Source organism: Podarcis bocagei (genome assembly GCF_964188305.1).
Source record: "Podarcis bocagei genome assembly, chromosome: 10".
NCBI classification, from domain to species: domain Eukaryota; kingdom Metazoa; phylum Chordata; class Lepidosauria; order Squamata; family Lacertidae; genus Podarcis; species Podarcis bocagei.
In genome coordinates, this window is record NC_138135.1 from 4,863,758 (window position 1) to 4,884,504 (window position 20,747).

Consider the following 20,747-nt stretch of genomic DNA (forward strand, 5'->3'; position numbering starts at 1 on the left):
ACAATTTAAAAGCACATCAAAAGATAAAAGAAAAAAAGGGGGGAAGGAAGAAAAAAGAAAAAACTTCCAATATCTTATCTTTCTTTCCCATATTTCCACAGCCTCCTCACACCTCCCTTTTTGTGTTCCACTTCTATTGATTATTTCAGCAATTCCTTACCATCTTCTCCTGTTTTCTATCCTATAATTATCTTAACATCTTTTAACCTTATTTTCCTCTAATGCTCTATTAATCTATTTATACTTAATTCCTTATAACATTTCTACTAAAGCCATATAATTTCATTCCAACATTCTTCTAACATTCATTAATTTTACAATATTTCTATAAATAGTCTTTAAACTTTTCCCAGTCTTCTTCCACCGACTCTTCTCCCTGGTCTCGGATCTTGCCAGTCTTTTCCGCCCATTCAATCTAGTCCATCAACTTCATCTGCCATTATCCCACACTTCGATTCTTTTAAGAGACAGCCATTCTCTCAACCAGCAAAAAGCAGATGATTCACAACAAAGTTTAGGTGTCTGACAGGACAGGTCCACCTCCTTCTTTAACATCCGTCAATATCTTAAGTTTTACTTGAGGCTTCCTGCCCTGCCAAACCAATCCAGGAACATCCCTCTGCCACCTCCCGAAACAATCCCTCCCATCCAAAGCTTGCAATGTTTGAAACAAAAGCAACATCCCCAGCAACACAGCAACCCTCATCCCCACCACATCAGCTCGGCCCGACCATAACAACTTCAAATTTATCCATATTTCCCAATCCCCCTTCTCTTCAATCCAATGTCCTTCACAGTTACCCTTAAGTAAATTCACATTTTTGGCGGCCCTACTGACCCCCAAAAATCTCTCTTTCTCAGCCAATGTTGATCCTGTCTCCTCCTGAAGCTCTGTCAAACTTTCCTTCCCCAGTTCTGGTGGAACCAGCTTATATTCGTCAAGTTGCTTTTGAATGTGTGGAGCTCTCTCACACTCCAATTGTGTTGTTTTACCTTCAGCAGCAAAGGTTTCCCTGACTTCATCCGCAGTTTGCCGTGTTAAAGTAGGTTCCTGTGTCAGTTTCTGGGTGACTTCTGTGTTGATATTCACATTTTGTCCCAGATTATTTAAACTTTCTGCCATTAAATCAATTTTGATATTTGCAGCATTTACTTTCACCAGCCTTTCATTCATCAAATCTTTTTTCTTATGAAGCTCTTCCAGCGAATCATTTATTTTCAATAATGCGACCACTAAGGCCTCTTCTGTTGACATTTCATCTGTTCTTTCCTTTCCGTTTGCCATAACACTTAAAGAATCCAAGGTCAGTCCCTGAGTCACACAGTTCTTATCTTGAAGCTGGAAAGTCCCCTAGCCCAGCTCTTAAAAAGTGACCAATTTCTGTCTGTCACCAATGGAAGCAAAGGCTCAGAAAAAACTCAATATGGAGGCCAAATGGCCGAAGTATTGGGAAATTCTGGAACAAGAGGGAGGCAGATTAAAACTGCAGAGTTTTGAAAAATTAAAAAAACAGAGTGCGAGACTGGCTCCACTATTATCAAATAATGGAGGGATATAATTTGGATAAAAAACTAGGCTTCCAGGTGGAAAAATCAAAATTGGAAACAGAATTGCTAGATCCCAAAATTAAGAATCTGTCAAGAATGTATAACTTGCTGTTGAAATGGAATACTCAGGATGAAATGGTGAAATCTGCTATGATTAAATGGGCACAAGATGTTGGACATAATATTATGATGGCTGACTGGGAACAGTTATGGACCACAGGTATGAAGTTTACGGCATGTAATGCCTTAGGAGAGAATATTATGAAAATGATTTACAGGTGGTACATGACACCAGTCAAGCTTGCAAAAATCTACCATTTGCCTGATAATAAATGCTGGAAATGTAATGAGACTGAAGGTACATTCTTTCACCTTTGGTGGACATGCCCAAGGATTAAGGCTTTCTGGGAAATGATCTATAATGAAATGAAAAAGGTACTTAAATGTACTTTTCCTTTTAAATATACCTTCCTGAAGAAACCAGAGGCCTTTCTTCTGGGCATGGTCGGCCAATTGGTGTCAAAGAGGGACAGAACTTTTTTTATGTATGCCACAACAGCAGCAAGAATACTTATTGCAAAGAACTGGAAGACACAAGATCTACCCACCCGGGAAGAATGGCAGATGAAGCTGATGGACTACATGGAGTTGGCGGAAATGACTGGCAGAATCTGAGACCAGGGAGAAGAGTTGGTGGAAGAAGATTGGAAAAAAATTAAAATTTATTTACAGAGATATTGTAAAATTAATGAATGTTAGAAGGATGCTGGAATGAAGTTATATGGCTTTAGCAGAAATGTTATAAAGAACTGAGTGAAAATAGATTGTTAATGGGTCATAGTGGAAATTTAAGGTTAGATTGTGTTAAGATAAATTATAGAACAAAAATTAAGAAAGATGGAAAGGATTTGCTGAAATAGCTAATTGAACAAGAATACAAAAAAGGGAGGTGTGAGGAGGTCAATGATACAAGTAAATGAAAGGTAGATATATAGGGATATTCGATGTGTTTTTAAATGTTTGTGCTTTTCTTGTTGTTTTGCTGTACTGTTTTTTGTTTATTTTTGATGTATTGTGAATTTTTTATTGTTTCTTTCTTCTTTTTTCTGTAACTATTAAACCTTTAATAAATATCTTTTTTTAAAAAAAGTGACCAATTTCAGAAACTTCCACTAGGGGGAAACAGTTTCTATTTATAATAATCAACGATATCACCTTTAAGTGCAATCCAAAGTTAGTTTCAGTTTTCAGTTACTTTTTTACTCCTTTTTAGAAGCAGCCGGAGACAGTGGAAACAATATCTCTCTCTTATTTTGCTAGCTGTCAAGGAACGTTCTAAGTGCTGTCAATGGACATTCCAAAATGTCAGTCCCACTAGCAGCCCGTTTCCAGGGTCAGAGCGGCAGTACTTTACCTCTCTTTACTCTCTTCTGCAGGCATACTTAGTCCACAACTTCCCCATCTTCTCCTGCCTCCAAGGGGGTTTTTATACTCTTTGCCGAAGGAGATTTAATCTTTTACAAAAGGCTTTCCAAGACTTCAGCTTAGAGACTCCATGCCTCAGTCTATTTACAAATAGGGAAGGCGGACTTCCTGTTTTGAACCTCCCCGTTTCGATGCCAAATTAAACGTTTAAAATCCAATTCTCCCGTATCAGCTCTACTGACATGTAATTACTTTGGAGTCCAAATTGTCCACAGGAAAAAGTCAGTGCTCTCCGGCAACAGCAATGCGGCTTCACTCCGTGGAAGAAGCAGACGATTCGAAGCACCGTGCCACTCACCCCACGTCGCTCCGGATCCCCGAAACCAGGTTTCCCCGCGAGTAGGGGAGGCGCAGAAGGTGCCCACCAAATCCCATGTTCACAGGCTTCTCCCCCCTGTGATTTTCACGGGTCTCCGCTTTCGCCGTAGCGGCCAGACCCAAATTTCCACAGAGCAGATTCCTCCCAGTCAGAGGAAATCCGCCATTGCCCAGAGGCACCAACCCAGAAGTCCTCCTATCTGGCAGAGTATAGGGATGTGGGTGGAGCTGTGGGTTAAACCACAGAGCCTTCTGGACCGTCCATAGGGGCTGGGAGCTGGGGGCACTGTTATACAATGGTTTCGCTCCTTCTTCCTGGGCCGTGTTCAGAAAGTGGTGTTGGGGGATGAGTGTTCAGACCCCTGGGCTCTCACTTGTGGGGTGCCTCAGGATTCCGTCCTCTCCCCCATGCTTTTTAATATCAATATGAAGCTGCTGGGAGAGATCATCAGGGGGTTTGGGCTGAGTGTTCATCAGTATGTGGATGATACCCAGCTCTACCTCTCTTTCAAATCAGAACCTATGAAGGCGGTGAAGGTCCTGTGTGAGTGCCTGGAGGCGGTTGGAGGATGGATGGCGGCTAACAGATTGAGGTTGAATTCTGACACAAAACAGAAGTACTGTTCTTCGGGGAGAGGAGGCGGCAGGTGTGGACTCCCTGGTCCTGAATGGGGTAACTGTGCCCCTGAAGGACCAGGTGCGCAGCCTGGGAGTCATTCTGGACTCACAGCTGTCCATGAAAGCACAGGTTAATTCTGTGTCCAGGGCGGCTGTCTACCAGCTCCATCTAGTACACAGGCTGAGACCCTCCCTGACCACGGACTGTCTCGCCAGAGTGGTGCATGCTCTAATTATCTCCCACTTGGACTACTGCAATGCGCTCTATGTGGGGCTACCTTTGAAGGTGACCCGGAAACTGCAATTAATCCAGAATGTGGCAGCTAGACTGGTCACTGGGAGTGGTTGCCCGGACCACATAACACCGTTCCTGAGAGATCTGCATTGGCTCTGATATGGAAGGGGGGCATGCCTTTCTTCACCCTTCCGCCAGTCACCAGAGGGTCTGAGGCGATGACCTCAAGGGCACCCAGCCCCACGTGGACCCCTCAGCCCCCACACCGTTGCACAAGCACCGCACTCTACCCCAAGCCCCATAAATAAAGTGCCTTTCCCCTTTTCCGCTATTACGGGCGAAATAAGCCCAAAACCTTATGCCTTCCCTCCCCACTCTATCTTTACTATGGGTCGACTGTATGAAGCTGTATTCCCTATTCTTTCAATGGGTGCATTCTACCCAATCAGAACCTTGCATTCGCCTTGCAGAGCTAGCTCAGCGAACTCCTGCACGCCTCATTTAACCTCTTGACAAGCTGCTGACGGCTCCCCACTGGGAGAACAATGGAACCGAAACTTATGAACTCATAAAAGTGTCAAATCTTGCTACAATGTATCCATTTTGTTTCCGACCTCAATTATCAATATAAAATGGACTAAAATCCTTAAAATTCATATAAAATCAACCACAACTCCGATTTTCTTGCTTTTGGTGTCAATCGGCTCAGTCTCTCCAAGACTCCATGACACCTCCCCTGCCCTCCATGATCCCTTAAGCGAGGTGTCACGTACTCTCAGGAAGACCCTAATCCTGTCAAATCACTCTGCCAAGCCTTTCCTCCGGGCAATGCCAGGTGGCAGACTATGCATACATGGACCATTGTCTTCTCATCAACGGTACTCAGGATGTGCTTATCTGCGCATATCTCCAGCTCTGCATATTCCCCCTCCCTCCTCCATATGTTAATCCTGTGTAACCCAACCTCTTCTTAATGTATTCATGATGTAACTGGGATGTATTTTGCACTGTATTCTGGGACATGGAGGGAAGTTTTAAAAGTTCATGTCACCCCTTTCTCGCGGTTCAATCTCGCCTTGAACCTGTTGCGCAATAAACTTGGATCTTCTGCAGCTTGCTCCTGTCTCCGGCTGAGCTCATTTTCCTCCACAGGGACCCGCGGACTTAGTCTGACGAGCTGGGTGACAGAGCAGCCTCGCACCCAGATTTTACCGTAACAGCTCCCAGTACGTTTCCGAGAACAATTCAAAGTGTTGGTGCTTACCTTTAAAGCCTTAACGGCCTCGGCCCTGTATCCATTGTGGCGCTGAGGGCCTTCTGGCGGTTCCCTCATTGCGAGAAGTGAGGTTACAGGGGACCAGGCAAAGGGCCTTCTCGGTGGTGACGCCCGCCCTGTGGAATGCCCTCCCTTCAGATGTGAAGGAAATAAGCAGCTATCCTATCTTTAAAAGACATCTGAAGGCAGCCCTGTTTAAGGAGGTTTTTAATATTTAATGCTTCACTGTTTTTAACACTCGATTGGGAGCCGCCCAGAGTGGCTGGGGAAACCCAGCCAGATGGGCCAGGTATAAATATTATTATTATTATTATTATTATTATTATTATTATTATTATTATTATTATTAAGGCTGCATGGCATTTAAGAATGAGACTGTGAGTTTATCTTTATCTTCTGCATATACCATTTGCTACATTTCTTAAATGTGACAATTTTGTGCTATAGAAGGAGGAGAGTGACATATAAGAGGACACAGGGAGTTAAATTCTGAGGCGAGAGGAACCCGGAAGCTGCTTTAAGACCCAGAAATGGTGAAAAGCAAGATATAGTCTGTGTTCTAGGATTATGATAATGTTTTATTCTCTTGCTGATTATGCTGTTTTCAATGTGCATTTTATATTTCCCCTCCTTTAGCAATGTTTTCTTCTGAATGAAGCTGAACTGTGACACACACCCGAGCCTTTGATGAGGCTCCAAGCACACTCCCCATTCAGCTGAGTATCCAGCACGCAGGGAAGGACGAGAAGTTTATTAGCTACATTGCTAAAGAGTTTTATTTCTAACTACGCAGACAGAAAAGAAATATACATGCTCTCTCTGTGAACGCAGAGAGCAACGGAAAAACAAAGGAACAGGAAACAGTAACATCACATCCGTCTCCTGTCTTCCGTGAGACTTCCAACAGTCTGGAATGTCTCTGGATTGCAAAACAGAGTCCTGTGACTCCAAGAGCACGGCACACTGGCAACACACAGAAACCAGCACCACCTCCCCAAGGGTGAAGATGTGTAGACACACCTCCTACCCCAGGAAATGCCCAGAGGTGACAATTGCTGGGCTCACTGTTAGCCAAGGGAAGCCAAATCTCATCACCAGCCAAATCTCACCAGGCTGCAGACATTAAAGGAAGTTCTGTTGTCCTTTTGGATGGTGGGTACTTGAGACAGGTTTGCCTAATATTGTACTTGGGTGTTGCCCTGACATATCTGTCTATGCTAATCTTGTGTAATCCTCCCCTTTCTGACGTTTTAGTGATGTAGCAATGATGCATTGATGATGCTGTGCGAACTCTATCCTGGGATTTGGTGGGAAAGTGTAAAAAGTCAGTGTTGCCCCAGGGTCAGAGTTCCCTCACTGCTGTTTGAACCTGTTGCACAACAATAAAGGATCTCAGTCTACTGACTGCTCTTTGCTCCAAATTGCTTGGCTGGAATTTCCTTCATTTACTGACCGCATGGACCCACAGGGGACTTGTACCCTGGCAAGCTGGGCTGTTGAGCAGTCTCTCATCCCATAATTTTCTTTAAAAAGTTGAAAGGTCCTTTCCCATTTCCAATACTGACGGCCTGTGATAAAATCGTCGGACTCTTATCTCCTCCTGGCTCCTGAGTTTATTGGCCAGACCTAGGAGTTTTTATAGCCTTTGGGGGTATACAGTGGAACCTTGGTTTACAACCATACAGTGGTATCTCGGGTTAAGTACTTAATTTGTTCCAGAGGTCCGTTCTTAACCTGAAGCACCACTTTAGCTAATGGGGCCACCTGTGGCCGCCACGCCACTGGAGCACCATTTCTGTTCTCATGCTGAAGCAAAGTACATAACTCAAGGTACTATTTCTGGGTTAGCAGAGTCTGTAACCTGAAGTGTATGTAAATAAAGCACTTTTGCAATCTTTTCATTTAAACTGCTTCTCCTCTTTGAGTTTGTTGATTGTTTGTATGGTTTCAACTCCTAAAGTTCTTCCTGTCTATGAGTCTGTTGATGTAGATCTTGCACTAGGACTGAACCTCTATCTACTTTCCTGATATTTATAAGGTTTGTGTTTTGTGTGAGTTTGTTGACATAAATCAAGGGTTCCAGTCTGACTGAAGCTCCTTCCACAGGCCATACATTTAAACAGTTTCTCCCCTGTGTGTCTGCTGATGTTTTCTAAGATTTCCATTCTGACTGAAGCTCTTTCCACACTCAATGCAATTATAAGGTTTCTCCCCTGTGTGAGTCCGTTGATGTCTTCTAAGGGTTGCATTCAAACTAAAGCTCTTTCCGCACTCCATACATTTATATGGTTTCTCCCCTGTGTGAGTCCGTTGATGACTTCTAAGGTGTCCATTATCAGTAAAGCTCTTTCCGCACTCTATACATTTATATGGTTTCTCCCCTGTGTGAGTCTGTAGATGTATATTGAGGTGTCCACTCTGACAGAAGGTCTTTCCGCACTCCATACATTTAAATGGTTTCTCCCCTGTGTGAGTCCGTTGATGTGTTCTAAGTTTTCCATTCTCACTAAAGCTCTTTCCGCACTCCAGGCATTTATATGGTTTCTCCCCTGTGTGAATCCGCTGGTGTAATTTAAGGTCTCCATTCTGACTGAAGCTCTTTCCGCACTCCAAGCATTTAAATGGTTTCTCCCCTGTGTGAGTCCGTTGATGTCTTCTAAGGCTTCCACTAATACTAAAACTCTTCTCACACTCCAGACATTTATATGGTTTCTCCCCTGTGTGAATCTGCTGGTGTAATTTAAGGTCTCCATTCTGACTGAAGCTCTTTCCGCACTCCAGGCATTTAAATGGTTTCTCTCCTGTGTGAGTCCGTTGATGTCTTCTAAAGTTTTCATTATTAGAAAAGCTCTTTCCGCACTCCAGGCATTTAAATGGTTTCTCTCCTGTATGAGTCCGTTGATGTCTTCTAAGGTGTCCATTATCAGTAAAGCTCTTTCTGCACTCTATACATTTATATGGTTTCTCCCCTGTGTGAATCCGCTGGTGTAATTTAAGGTCTCCATTCTGACTGAAGCTCTTTCCGCACTCCAGGCATTTAAATGGTTTCTCTCCTGTGTGAGTCCGTTGATGTCTTCTAAGGTGTCCATTATCAGTAAAGCTCTTTCCGCACTCTATACATTTATATGGTTTCTCCCCTGTGTGAATCCGCTGGTGTAATTTAAGGTCTCCATTCTGACTGAAGCTCTTTCCGCACTCCAGGCATTTAAATGGTTTCTCCCCTGTGTGAGTCCGTTGATGTCTTCTAAGGTGTTCATTATCAGAAAAGCTCTTTCCGCACTCCAGGCATTTAAATGGTTTCTCTCCTGTGTGAGTCCGTTGATGTCTTCTAAGGTGTTCATTATCAGAAAAGCTCTTTCCGCACTCCAGGCATTTAAATGGTTTCTCTCCTGTGTGAGTCCGTTGATGTCTTCTAAGGTGTTCATTATCAGAAAAGCTCTTTCCGCACTCCAGGCATTTAAATGGTTTCTCTCCTGTGTGAGTCCGTTGATGTCTTCTAAGGCTTCCACTAATACTAAAACTCTTCTCACACTCCATACATTTATATGCTTTCTCCCCTGTGTGAATCCGCTGGTGTAATTTAAGGACTCCATTCTGACTGAAGCTCTTTCTGCACTCTATACATTTATATGGTTTCTCCCCTGTATGAGTCCGTTGATGTCTTCTAAGGTGTTCATTATCAGAAAAGCTCTTTCCGCACTCCAGACATTTATTTGGTTTCTCCCCTGTGTGAGTCCATTGATGTGTTCTAAGGGTTCCATTATCAGTAAAACTCTTTCCGCACTCCATACAATAATATGGTTTCTCCCCTGTGTGAGTCTGTTGATGTGTTCTAAGTTTATCACTCCGATAGAAGCTCTTTCCGCACTGCATGCATTTAAATGGTTTCTCCCCCGTGTGAATCCGTTGATGTCTCCTAAGTTTATCACTCCGATAGAAGCTCTTTCCACAATCCAGACATTTAAAAGTTTTTTCCCTTGTGGGAGTCCGTATATGTAATCTTAAGTGTCCATGTTGACTGAAGTTCTTCCCACACTCCCTGCATTGCAGTCCTTTCCTGCCCATGTGAGTCCGCTGATTTGTTCTAAGTTTTCCAATATCAGTGAAACGTTTCCCACACTCCATACCTTTAAACGGTTTCTCCCCTGCTGGAGGTCGTTGATGTGAACTATGTGTGCTCATTCAATGATTCATATTCCGCATTTCACACATTTAAATTTCTATCCCTAATTGGGGGGGGGGGAATTGTGCCCCATCCCCTGGAGTTCTGACTGTCTTCTCCATCTCCTTCTTCATAGTGGGAGGAAAGGGAATCCTATTTTGGTTTCAAGGAAGAGAACAAAGTGAAAGAGAACACATCAAGCTCCATTTGCACCTTCTCCTATTTCAACGTCTCCTACATTCCCTCACCTCCTACCCATGTTCCCAAGTGAAGTTGCAATGTCAAATGATAGTAATTTATGAGCAACTTTCAAAATCTTCAATCAACGTTAATAAAGCAGCTTGATTTTTTAAAGAACGATGTGCTGTCTGATCTTGTGCCTGTCTTCTGATGCAGGACTATCCTGAAACGACACTGAAAAGCAGGATATTCAAGGCAAATAGATAAACTGTACTTAGTGGAATGTGTAGTATCTTGAAAATGTAGTATTGATTCATTAATGGCTTGAAGGGGACATGAATTTATTCCTGTTCTGTCTTAAAGATCATAATCATACGATGTCATGGGGTGTTAGGGGAGCGGTAGTACCTTTGGTGGGGGAAATGTCATGCACCTTCTGGGGTAATTTATCCACCATTGGTCCCCACCCTGCACTCAGCTCTCACCTGTGGCTTCCAGAAGCTTTCAGGATGCAATACGGCCACAATCCCAGGAACAGCTTCAACCGACCGGCTAAACCAGGTGAGGATATCTGATGGGTCTCAAATTCTTGGTGGGTTGGGGAATTCTGCTGCAGGTGAAGAAAGGCCCTGGTGGATGGAGAGGATGAGAACAACAGTGAATCCCACAGTCAAGAAGGCAGATTCTGCCCATTCTGCAGAGGAAAGTGAAGGGCAGATGGGGCTCATCAACCTGGGAAGGGAGCTCCTCGAGAAGGAAAACTCTGCTCGTAATACTTTGGTGCACTCCTTTGCTTCCTCGTGAGTTATCTTCAGGAGAAGAAAAGGCTATGGAGGAGAAATTACACAAATCCAGAGTGGACTCTCTAAGACAGTTGGATGGTGTCCTGCACATCGTCTTCATTCAACTCCTGCAGCCAAGCTGGTGCCTAACGTACTGCTCTGCTTTCCTTGGGACCATATAAGCCAGGCTGAGAAGGGGGTCTTGTTGTCTAGGCAGCCCAGGACCCCTAAACACACTGTCCAGGCTGGCAGTACTGCTAACACAGCAGTTTCGGGGGGAGCGATGAACTCAGACCTGTGTATCAAAATCTCTCCAATGTGGAATATGAAAAACATAAGTGCTGTTTATATTATACATCAATTAAAAATTATTCAGAATATTTGTCTTTTGAAGAAAAGATCACCAAGTATCCGATGGCCCCTTCAATGCTAATGAAAGTCCTGTGCCTGGAGCTTTTGGGGGTGCAGGACCAGTTTTAATGGAGAAATCTGAGGGCTCCCTTGGACAAAAAACAAGGACAGCAGCCAGGAATACCAGAGCAAAACAGCAGCCAGTAGGCTTGGTCGTTACTGAAAACTGTCACGACAGGACTCCCACCTGCCACCCGGTGAAACAAGATGGAAGCCCCGTACAAAAGAAGACCCCAACTTTTATTAGTTACTAATTCCTCAAACTACACCCCTAAAACTAAATCACAACTACATCACTGATACATCACAAAAAGGAGGGGTTGAGGGAGGAGTTGTGGTGGTAACCTGAGTGTCCTGTCACCTGGCTGGTTCCTCCTTTCCCCCTCCCCATGAGTACTTTCCAGGTGGACTTCCGGTCGGCGCCAGCGCTAATGGCGGTCCTCTTTCCGAGCTCCAGAGGAGGACTGCTCTGCGAGTTCGGGTCTGACCCGCTACGGCAAGCGGGGGACCCCTAAAATCACAGGCGCGGAAGCCTGTGAACGAGGAGATTCGGTGGGCACCAGGAGCGCCCCCCCTTTACCGCAGAAAGAGCCTTTTTAAAGGCTCCGGAACGACATCGGGGGAGCGCGGTGCTGAGAATCACTACCCAGCCCGCAGAGTGAAGCCGCGTCGCCATTTGCGGAGAGCGCCGATTCCTTCCTGTAAATTCCGGACTGAAAAAAACCCGTGAGTAAGATTGAACCTCTATTTGAAACCAAAGTTGGAAATTTGGCTGAAAGCGGGGAAGGGGAAAATTAAGGAAGTCTGCCTTCCCCCGACTGCATGACTCCACTCCTATATGCAAGTTCTTTGTTACCTTTATGGTCTTCTGTCTGGGACCATCAGAGTTGGCATAACAACTGGGCAGGGCTCCTGTGGATGTGCTGGGATGGTGAAGGGATTATGGCTGCCCTGTATTAAACCTATCCCCTTTGATAGTCCTTTCTTCATGGAGCAAAATAAAAGTGGACCGGTGTACCGTATTTTTCGCTCGATAACACGCACCTGACCATAACACGCACCTAGTTTTTAGAGGAGGAAAACAAGAAAAAAATATCTGAATGAAACAGTGGATGTATCATTTTTGTGCTTCATGCTGTGGCCACAGACATGTGATTTGACGGTGAGTTTGGGGTAGCCCAATGCAAAAATCCTGAGAATCCATGTGGATCCATGCATTGTAACCACGTTTTTGTACCATTGCAGCCCCAGGCAACAGTGGGTGCGTGATTTTTTTGGTGCAGGCTGTAGCCATGGATATGCTATGTGATCTGATGTTGAATTTGGGGTGACCCAAAGCCGAGCTGCAGCCTTAGAAGGGGAAAATGGGGCTTTCGGAGGTGGTTTTTACTGCCCCGCTGCTTCCAATTTTTTAAAAGGCAAATTGCAGGTGAAGATGCAGCAGTCCGTCACTCTCTCACTCCCTCCAAGCACCCACGCTAGCGAACAAACACAGGCAACCACACACTCACAAAGCACACGCACTAGCAAACACACAGTCGCGCTGCAGAGTGGCCAAACCTCCTAGCAAGCACTTCCCTGGCTTCTGCTGACCGCAACGAAGATGACCCTCGAAGAAAATGTGTGATGCACTCGGGCCAGTCGGCTCCAGGGACCACACATTTGCTCAATAACACGCATGGACAGTTCCCCTTACTTTTTAGGAGAAAAAATCTGCGTGTTATGGAGGGGGAAATACGGTAAATCTGATGTACAGTTGATTTACTATAAATTTATAAGAAAAGCGTCGTGTATGTTGTGTGTGTCGTGTAAGTACAAACTGAATGACTGGGGAGGGGGGTTCCTGCAACAGCAGGAAAGCTTCTTCCACCATTATCCTTCCAATTGGGATTCAGGCCTCATCATGGGACTAAAACAGCACTGGTTGCACTGGATGATGATCTCCGATGTGCTAGAATCCGAGGGGAAAACTGTTTCCTGGTTCTGCTGGATCTCTAAGCGGCTTTGGAGACCGTCGACCATGGTATCCTTCTGGACCCTCTAGGGGAGCTGGGGGCCCTGCTCTGCAGTGGTTCCCCTCCTTCCTCCTGGGCCTTGTTCAGAAAGTGGTCTTGGGAGAGGAGTGTTCTGACCCCTAGGTGCTCCCTTGTGGGAACAACAGAGTTGCCGTAAACGATAATCCCACCCACAAACTCTCATTTACACACAGCCTGTCGATTGGGGGGGGGGGGTGTCACACACCTCACCTGTGCTAATGCTGGCAGTCTTTGGCCTGTATAGGCACACCCTGGGTGTTGAGGCTCCAGCCACGGGGGCTGTCTATCATGAAAATGAGTCCTTTGACTGGGAAGATTCACGCAGCCGCTGTCATTGAATTTTGATGGATTGTATCTCAGCTTGTCTGTCAGTCTGACACTGCCTACAAAAAGTTAGAGGAACAAAAATGCCTTTGAGATGCAACTTCTATATCAGTCCTGAGAGCCATTCCATGGACTCGGCACCCCTGTTCCTGACAACAGGTGTACATCTTCTGCATCCTCAATGAACCATGCAGAGAAGAGACGCTTAAAGATGGAAGCCTGAGAGAGAGGAAAAGGTTTCTGGCTGCTTCCTGGGTGGGATTGCGGAAACAAAGAGCCGCTTCTGAGAAGGCCTCCCCCCTCCTCTCTTCCTCTCGGGATTTCCTCTCCTCTCCAGGGGGAACAATGGTTGGACCGGGCAGAATTGCTGTATCTGCCATTAATTTGATTTTGATTTTATATTAGAATGAATTGCTTTTAGAATGCATTTTAATTAATTTATCATGAGCCCGGCTTTGCCCGGGTAATGGTGAGATATTAATAATAATAATAATAATAATAATAATAATAATAATAATAATAATAATAATAATTATTATTATTATTATTATTATTATTATTATTATTATTATTATTATCTGGACAGGGCAGGGGCTTATGGGGTGGGAAGCGGGTGAAGCTTGCAGGAAGGAAGGTGTGTCTTGCTAATGGAGAAATCTGAGGGGCCCCCCTGGAGAAAAAACAAGGACACCAGCCAGGAATACCAGAGCAGAACAGCAGCCAGTAGGCTTGGTATTTATTGAAGACGGTCGCGACAGGACTCCCACCTGCCACCAGGTGGAACAAGATGGAAGCCCCGTACAAAAGAGAACCCAAAATTTTATTAGCTGCTAATCCCAATGTTACAGTCCCCAAAATACATTATGAAAGGGGAGGTCTGGTGGCTGTAATCTGAGCATCCTGGACCCTGCCCCATGGTTCCCCTTGCCCTCCACCAAACATCTATCAGGTGAAAGAAAAGAGATATTTACATTTCCCTTCTAGGAGCAGAAGTGCATCAGTAGCCAGAGTGGAACAAGGGGGGGAGGAAGTGCAAACAAACATGACCGCCATGTGGCCTGACTTATCCCCCCCCCCCCAAGAAGGGAAATGGCCGGCATGCGGCCTACAGCTAGAGGGTGGTGGATGGCTATGCCCCCCCCCGCCACCGCAAAACAAAAAGGTTTCCCCCCCAGCCTATCTGGGTGCCCGCCCAGAAAGAAAAGCCACAAAATTGCAGCCTAGCCTGGCGGAGGGGCCATGCCCCTTCCAATCAGGCCAGAACTTACCTTAATCCGGCCGCCAGGACACGCTCCTGAGGATCCTGATCCTGCAAGGAAGAAAACCAAAAGAGGCTTGGACAAAGGGGTCGGCCTCCATTCTTTGGCCTTTGCCCCACCCCCGGCTGGCCACCCATTGTCCTCCCTGACCTGTTTCTCAGCCAAGTTCATCACACCCTTTTGTCTTCATCTGGGTTGGTTATTTCTGGAATGGCTACCTGTCCAGCACTCAGGTATCAGGATGCCAGGGATTATCACTCAGGCAGAGGGGCTGCTGAGGAGCTGAGCTCACATGCATATATGAATTTCTGAAGTTTCCCCAGCGAGCCAGTACATAGAGACATTTATCAGTGACTTCTTACATTTGGTATCGTGCAGCAAAGGCCCTTTGAATAGATAGGAAGAAACTGTGATCAAGTGCTTTGTGGGAAGAAATCACAAAAGTCACAAAAGTGATTGTGCTGATTTCGGTAGTGGGCTGCATGTGCATGATACATAGGCGCCGACTCCATGGGGCTTGAGGGGGCTCGAGCCCCCTCAAAAAATTTTTTGGGGGGGCTCAGCCCCCCCAATAATCTCGGGCAGGCGCCCTTTCAGCAGAGCGCCGCCGCCGTCCCCCGCCTCCTCCTCACCTGCTCCTTCGCCAGCCAGCCAGCCGCGCGCCCTAATCGGAGGCACTGCCGGAAATCCCGCGAGAACAGGGGAATCCTGACTGGCCACACCTCCCAGCCAGCCAATCGGCTGGCTGGGGGGGCGTGGCTTGCCCTATTTAGGGCCGGAGCCACTTTATTTGCATATTCATGAGCTTATTTATTATTCATGAGCTTTCCCGGCCCCCCCCCCCAATATTTTTTCTAAGTCCGCGTCCCTGGCATGATATCTGCTGGAGAGGCAACCACCCCCAACCTATACATAGATTCCTGCAACAGTCTGGACAGGGCAGGGGCTTATGGGGTGTAAAGAGGATAGAGGTTGCAGGAAGGAAGGGGTGGGGGGACACGACCCCCCACTTTCCAGGGATCCCTCTCTGGTAGCCTTGAAGGGGTGGCCGATTCCTGGGTGGGAGGGAGAAGCCAAGGCGGCCCCTCCGGAGATTCCCCACGGGAGCCACTATGGATAAGTCTCCCCAAAGACTGGTTTCCTATCTCTCCCCCCCCCAATTCTGCCCTTCCCTGCCCCAGGGATGCTCCCCCTCCCCACTTCCTCGACTCCCTCCCTCTGTCCCAGAGTCTCCCCTGAACCCAAAGGCCCCCCTTGGCGTGGCTCACCCGTCGCCCTTCGCCCCCCATCTCTCCATCCGGAGGGGCCCCCCCAAGACGAGCAGGGGAGGACAGGGGGGTCTCTATCCAGGCGTCCCTCACGCCCGTTAACCCTTTCATGGCCCACCTTTCTCCGTGCGAAACCCACAGCGCCCCAGGGATGCCTGCGCGGGGAAATGGGGCGAGGGGGCTTCGTTGGGATCCCCTGGGTGGGCTTCCTAAGGGCCCAAGGAAAACCTCCTTCGCTGTACGCGTGCAGGGATCCAGATCCACGAAAGGTGCTTTGGGGAGCTCAAGGGGGTCTCTGGATCCTTCTCTCCCCTTCCCCCCGCGACCCCTTTACCTCTTGTCCTCGCTCCCGATTCTCCTTTCCTTTCCTGCAACATCCACGGGGGGTGTCCTCCCCTGCCGCCCCTCCTCCCCTTTCCGAAAGCGCGCCCCCCTAGAGCTACGGCGCAGAGCAGCAATCCGGCGCAGAAGCTCCACTTGCGGGAGAAGCAGGCAGGTTGGGAGGGGGGCTCACCCCCCCCACACTTTCCCGAAGCAGGAGCCGGATGGCGAGGAAGAGGAGCAACATATTGGGGAGGGGATTTGGGCTTTGCGGAGGCGGGGTCTGGGAAGGATGTGCCGGAAGGGGTGGAATTTGGGGGGCGGGGAGCAGAGGAAGGTGTTCCCCCTCCCCTCTTCCTCCTGAGAATCAGGAGAATGGGGGCTGGGCTGATCCCGGCAATCCTACTGCAAAGTGGTGTGTCCCCCCCAATGTTTATATTGCAAAATCCTTCCCTCCCCCACCCCACGCCATGAGCTTAGATCCCCCCGTGTTTTAGGTATTGCTGCTGTTAAATCCAGCAAGGGGGGGAGGCGCAGTCAAGACAGAAATCCATCGGGATGGTGGATTGAATCCTGATACTTTCCAAGGCGAAGCGCAGGGAAGCCTTGCAGCTAGGGGGATGTGTGAATACTGTTGTGGTGCTTTGGGGAGGAGGGTAGTTAAAAGGTGTGGGAAACTGGGGTTGTGGTGGAGCGATGAACCCCAAAGGACTGAGAATTCACTGTGAACAGGACTGGCCCACCCAAGCCTCACCCCCTTACCTAAAAGCCTGACAGCCCGCAATGTGACAGGATTGTGACTCCTGCCCTCAGCAAGCAAAATAGTTCCCCTCCCCACCGGAGGAAAGCAATCTATGGGATGCTGAGGTGCCCTGAGGGCTGTGCGGGACTCCCATTCCTTGAAATGGAGGGAGCCGTGGGCTGTCAGCTTTGTGTGTGTCTCAGGGAAAAGGGGGGCGCTCTGTGTGTTTTGCTAGCAGTTAAATTGCACTTTTTGGGGAAAGAGCTTTCTTTTTGTGTGCTTTGCATTGAGACTCGTGTTTCCAGCTCAGCCAGGGGAGCTGGGGCGGGAGGGCCCCCTGTGTGTGAGAGAGGGGCGGGAGAACCCCCCCCCCTCCGCAATAACCGGCTCCCAGCACTGTGTATGTCTAAGTATTTTATTGTCTCTATCTCGGCCAAGAGGGGCTGAGGCTGTGAGGAAAGAGGGGGAAGCTGCTTTAAGACCCAGAAGTGGTGAAAAGCAAGATATAGTCTGTGTTCTAGGATTATGATCATATTTTATTCTCTTGCTGATTATGCTGTTTTCAATGTGCATTTTATATTTCCCCTCCTTTAGCAATGTTTTCTTCTGAATGAAGCTGAACTGTGACACACACCCCAAAAGAAAAAATCTCAGGAAAGTATTTGTTACAGAAATTACAAGGCGGGGTGGGGCACATCCTTAAAGTTGTTAAATGTTACAAATATTATGCCTGAATGTATCCTTTTGGCTTGACAGCTCAGGGAAGATACCTAGCTTTAAAAAAATCATATAAAATCAACTCCTTTGCCAGTTTCCTCCATTCCAAAGCTATTTTGCCCTTGGAAAAAGGACTCTTTTTTCCTGCCACCTGTTGGACTTGGGTTCGACCGAGCTCCTCCGATGATGATTAATGACCCGAGCCTTTGATGAGGCTCCAAGCACACTCCCGATTCAGCAGAGTATCCAGCACGCAGGGAAGGACGAGAAGTTTATTAGCTACATTGCTAAAGAGTTTTATTTCTAACTACGCAGAAAGAAAAGAAATATACATGCTCTCTCTGTGAAAGCAGAGAGCAACGGAAAAACATAGGAACAGGAAACAGTAACATCACATCCGTCTCCTGTCTTCCGTGAGACTTCCAACAGTCTGGAATGTCTCTGGAATGCAAAACAGAGTCCTGTGACTCCAAGAGCACGGCACAATGGCAACACACAGAAACCAGCACCACCTCCCCAAGGGTGAAGATGTGTAGACACACCTCCTACCCCAGGAAATGCCCAGAGGTGACAATTGCTGGGCTCACTGTTAGCCAAGGGAAGCCAAATCTCATCACCAGCCAAATCTCACCAGGCTGCAGACATTAAAGGAAGTTCTGTTGTCCTTTTGGGTGGTGGGTACTTGAGACATGTTTGCCTAATATTGTACTTGGGTGTTGCCCTGACACATCTGCCTATGCTAATCTTGTGTAATCCTCCCCTTTCTGACGTTTTAGTGATGTAGCAATGATGTATTGATGCTGCTGTGCGAACTGTATCCTGGGATTTGGTGGGAAAGTTTTAAAAGTCAATGTCGCCCCAGGGTCAGAGTTCCCTCACTGCTGTTTGAACCTGTTGCACAACAGTAAAGGATCTCAGTCTACTGACTGCTCTTTGCTCCAAAATGCTTGGCTGGAATTTCCTTCGTTTACTGACCGCATGGACCCGTGGGGGACTTGTACCCTGGTGAGCTGGGCTGTTGAGTAGTCTCCAAACCCATAATTTTCTTTTAACATGTTGAAAAGTCCTTTCCCATTCCCAATATTGACTGCCTGTAATAAAATCGTTGGATTCTTATCTCCTCCTGGCTCCTGAGTTTATTGGCCAGACCTAGGAGTTTTTATAGCCTCTGGGGGTATACAGTGGTACCTTGGTTTATAACCATACAGTGGTACCTTGAGTTAAGTACTTAATTTGTTCCAGAGGTCCGTTCTTAACCTGAAACTGTTCTTAACCTGAAGCACCACTTTAGCTAATGGTTTCTCCTGCTGCTGCCGCGCTGCACAATTTCTGTTCTCGCCCTGAAGCAAAGTTCTTAACCCGAGGTACTATTTCTGGGTTAGCAGAGTCTGTAACCTGAAGTGTATGTAACCCGAGGTACCACTGTAATCCATTCCGGAGGTCCGGTTGTAAACCAAAACAGGTTGTAACCCAAGGCGTGCTTTCGCCAATGGGGCCTCCCCCCCCCAAAATGGGTTGTAATCCAAAAAAAAGGGGCACGGACTTCGGTGTCAGGAAAAAGCAGCAATGCAAAAGCCAGCTGCGGGTGGCTGGAATGCAAAACAGGATGTTGATGTCTGGAACTGTACTGTTGGGGAAAAGGGGCAGTCTATTCTCTGTACTGAGCACCGGATGTTAGCTCAGAGTGTCATCTGACCTGTACTGGAAGTACAGGGGTGGAGTTGTGACTCTACTGCCAGAGTCTGGAGAGTGCAGTCACGTTTCTCTGTACTGCTGAAATGACAGGAATAAAGAAATGTAAATAGACTCCTGTCTGTCTCTTTTCCCCTCCCTGGGGGAATGCAGGGAGAGGGAGGATGGTGTGTTCTTCTCACGTCTGAGGAGGATCGCCGATTTATGGCCTTGCCTGTATCCTGCCGGGAGAAGCAGATCGGAAGGTCAACAAGTATCTCAGTCGGTTGCCCGGGGGAGGCCAGTTACCTCTGACTGCGAGCTGAGATACTGACAGGTTGTAATCCAAAACGGTTGTAATTCAAAGCGGTTGCAAACGAAGGAAGCACTGCACAACATTTGGTGGCGTGACTCAGATAAATCGAGGCTTTCTTTGAGCCCACCCAGCTGTGGGTGCCTGAACCGAGGGAGCTATGGGCTTTGGCTCTGCGTGTCTCGGCCAGCTGTGGGTGCCTCAAGCAGGCAGCAGCAGGCTCCCAGCTCTGTGAATGTCTATGTAGTGTATCTAGCACGGCCAAGAGGGGCTGAAGCTGTGAGGAAAGAGGCGTTTTCTCGCTTTGTGTTTTGCTTGAAGGCTCCTGTCCGGCTGTGGGCTGGGGCTGCAGAGATCAGGCTCTCTCTCCTCTTGGCACAACTGCGAGTTCTCTGCCCAGGACTGGCAGGCTGTGCAGCCGAGGGGGTTATGAGTCTTTTTTTTTTCTATAGGCTTTCTCACTGTGGCCCTTGCTGGCCACCAGTCTTTTCAAACTGCTTTCGCCCCACCTTTTATTTTATCTGCAACATGTCGGAAGGGCAGGGAGTCCCCCTTGTGTAACATCTTAAGCAGGAGGGCATAACCTCGCTGATGGTGCAGTGGGCACTGAAGGAGGCAGAAGTAATCAAACCCCAAAAGAAAGAGAACTTTTCCAGAGGAGAGGCGAAAAAGAAAGAACCGACCTGGCCCCCAACAGCTCCCATATCAGCATTTAATTGGCCAGACCTAGGAGTTTTGATAGCATTTGGGGGCATACAAGACCCGGACTCTGAGCCTTCTTCCCTTGGGTGTCCCCCAGCTGGTGCCTCCCCCCCTTTCACCCAGCCAGTCCATGACAGCAAAAGCAGCAACAACAGTAAATTCAATACAATAATAATATGTACACTGGTCCTCTGGCAGGAAGAATAATAACTTCTGGGACTATAGAAAAGGACTATCTTCCCCAAACCCCAGAATAAGCAGGAGCTCTGGGATTGCCTCATGGGGTTCGTGAGGGAAGATGGGCCCCCCAGGAGACTTCCCTGCTACCTGCAGCCCCTCCTTCCCCCTATTGCAAAAAGGCTTGGGGGAAATCTCCCAT

The 20,747-nt window shown here is 47.3% G+C and overlaps 1 protein-coding gene across 4 annotated transcripts; it reads right to left on the reverse strand.

Annotated features, from left to right (window-relative positions):
* Nucleotides 1-5,838: 5,838 nt before the first annotated feature.
* Nucleotides 5,839-16,613, reverse strand: LOC308595598 (uncharacterized protein). Of its 4 annotated transcripts, XM_081210027.1 has the most exons (4): nucleotides 16,237-16,613; nucleotides 14,644-14,684; nucleotides 13,262-13,434; nucleotides 5,839-10,451 (listed from the first exon to the last, which is right to left on the reverse strand). In XM_081210027.1, exon 4 carries the CDS (start codon nucleotides 9,660-9,662, stop codon nucleotides 7,596-7,598), a length of 2,067 nt encoding a protein of 688 aa, XP_081066153.1. In that variant the 5' UTR covers nucleotides 9,663-10,451; nucleotides 13,262-13,434; nucleotides 14,644-14,684; nucleotides 16,237-16,613; the 3' UTR covers nucleotides 5,839-7,595. The 4 variants fall into 4 exon arrangements, with proteins under 4 accessions (XP_081066153.1, XP_081066152.1, XP_081066154.1 ...); XM_081210026.1 differs by lacking the exon at nucleotides 16,237-16,613 and having other exon boundaries at nucleotides 14,644-15,067; XM_081210028.1 differs by lacking the exon at nucleotides 16,237-16,613 and having other exon boundaries at nucleotides 13,257-13,434; nucleotides 14,644-15,067.
* Between the last annotated feature and the right edge of the window lie 4,134 nt (nucleotides 16,614-20,747).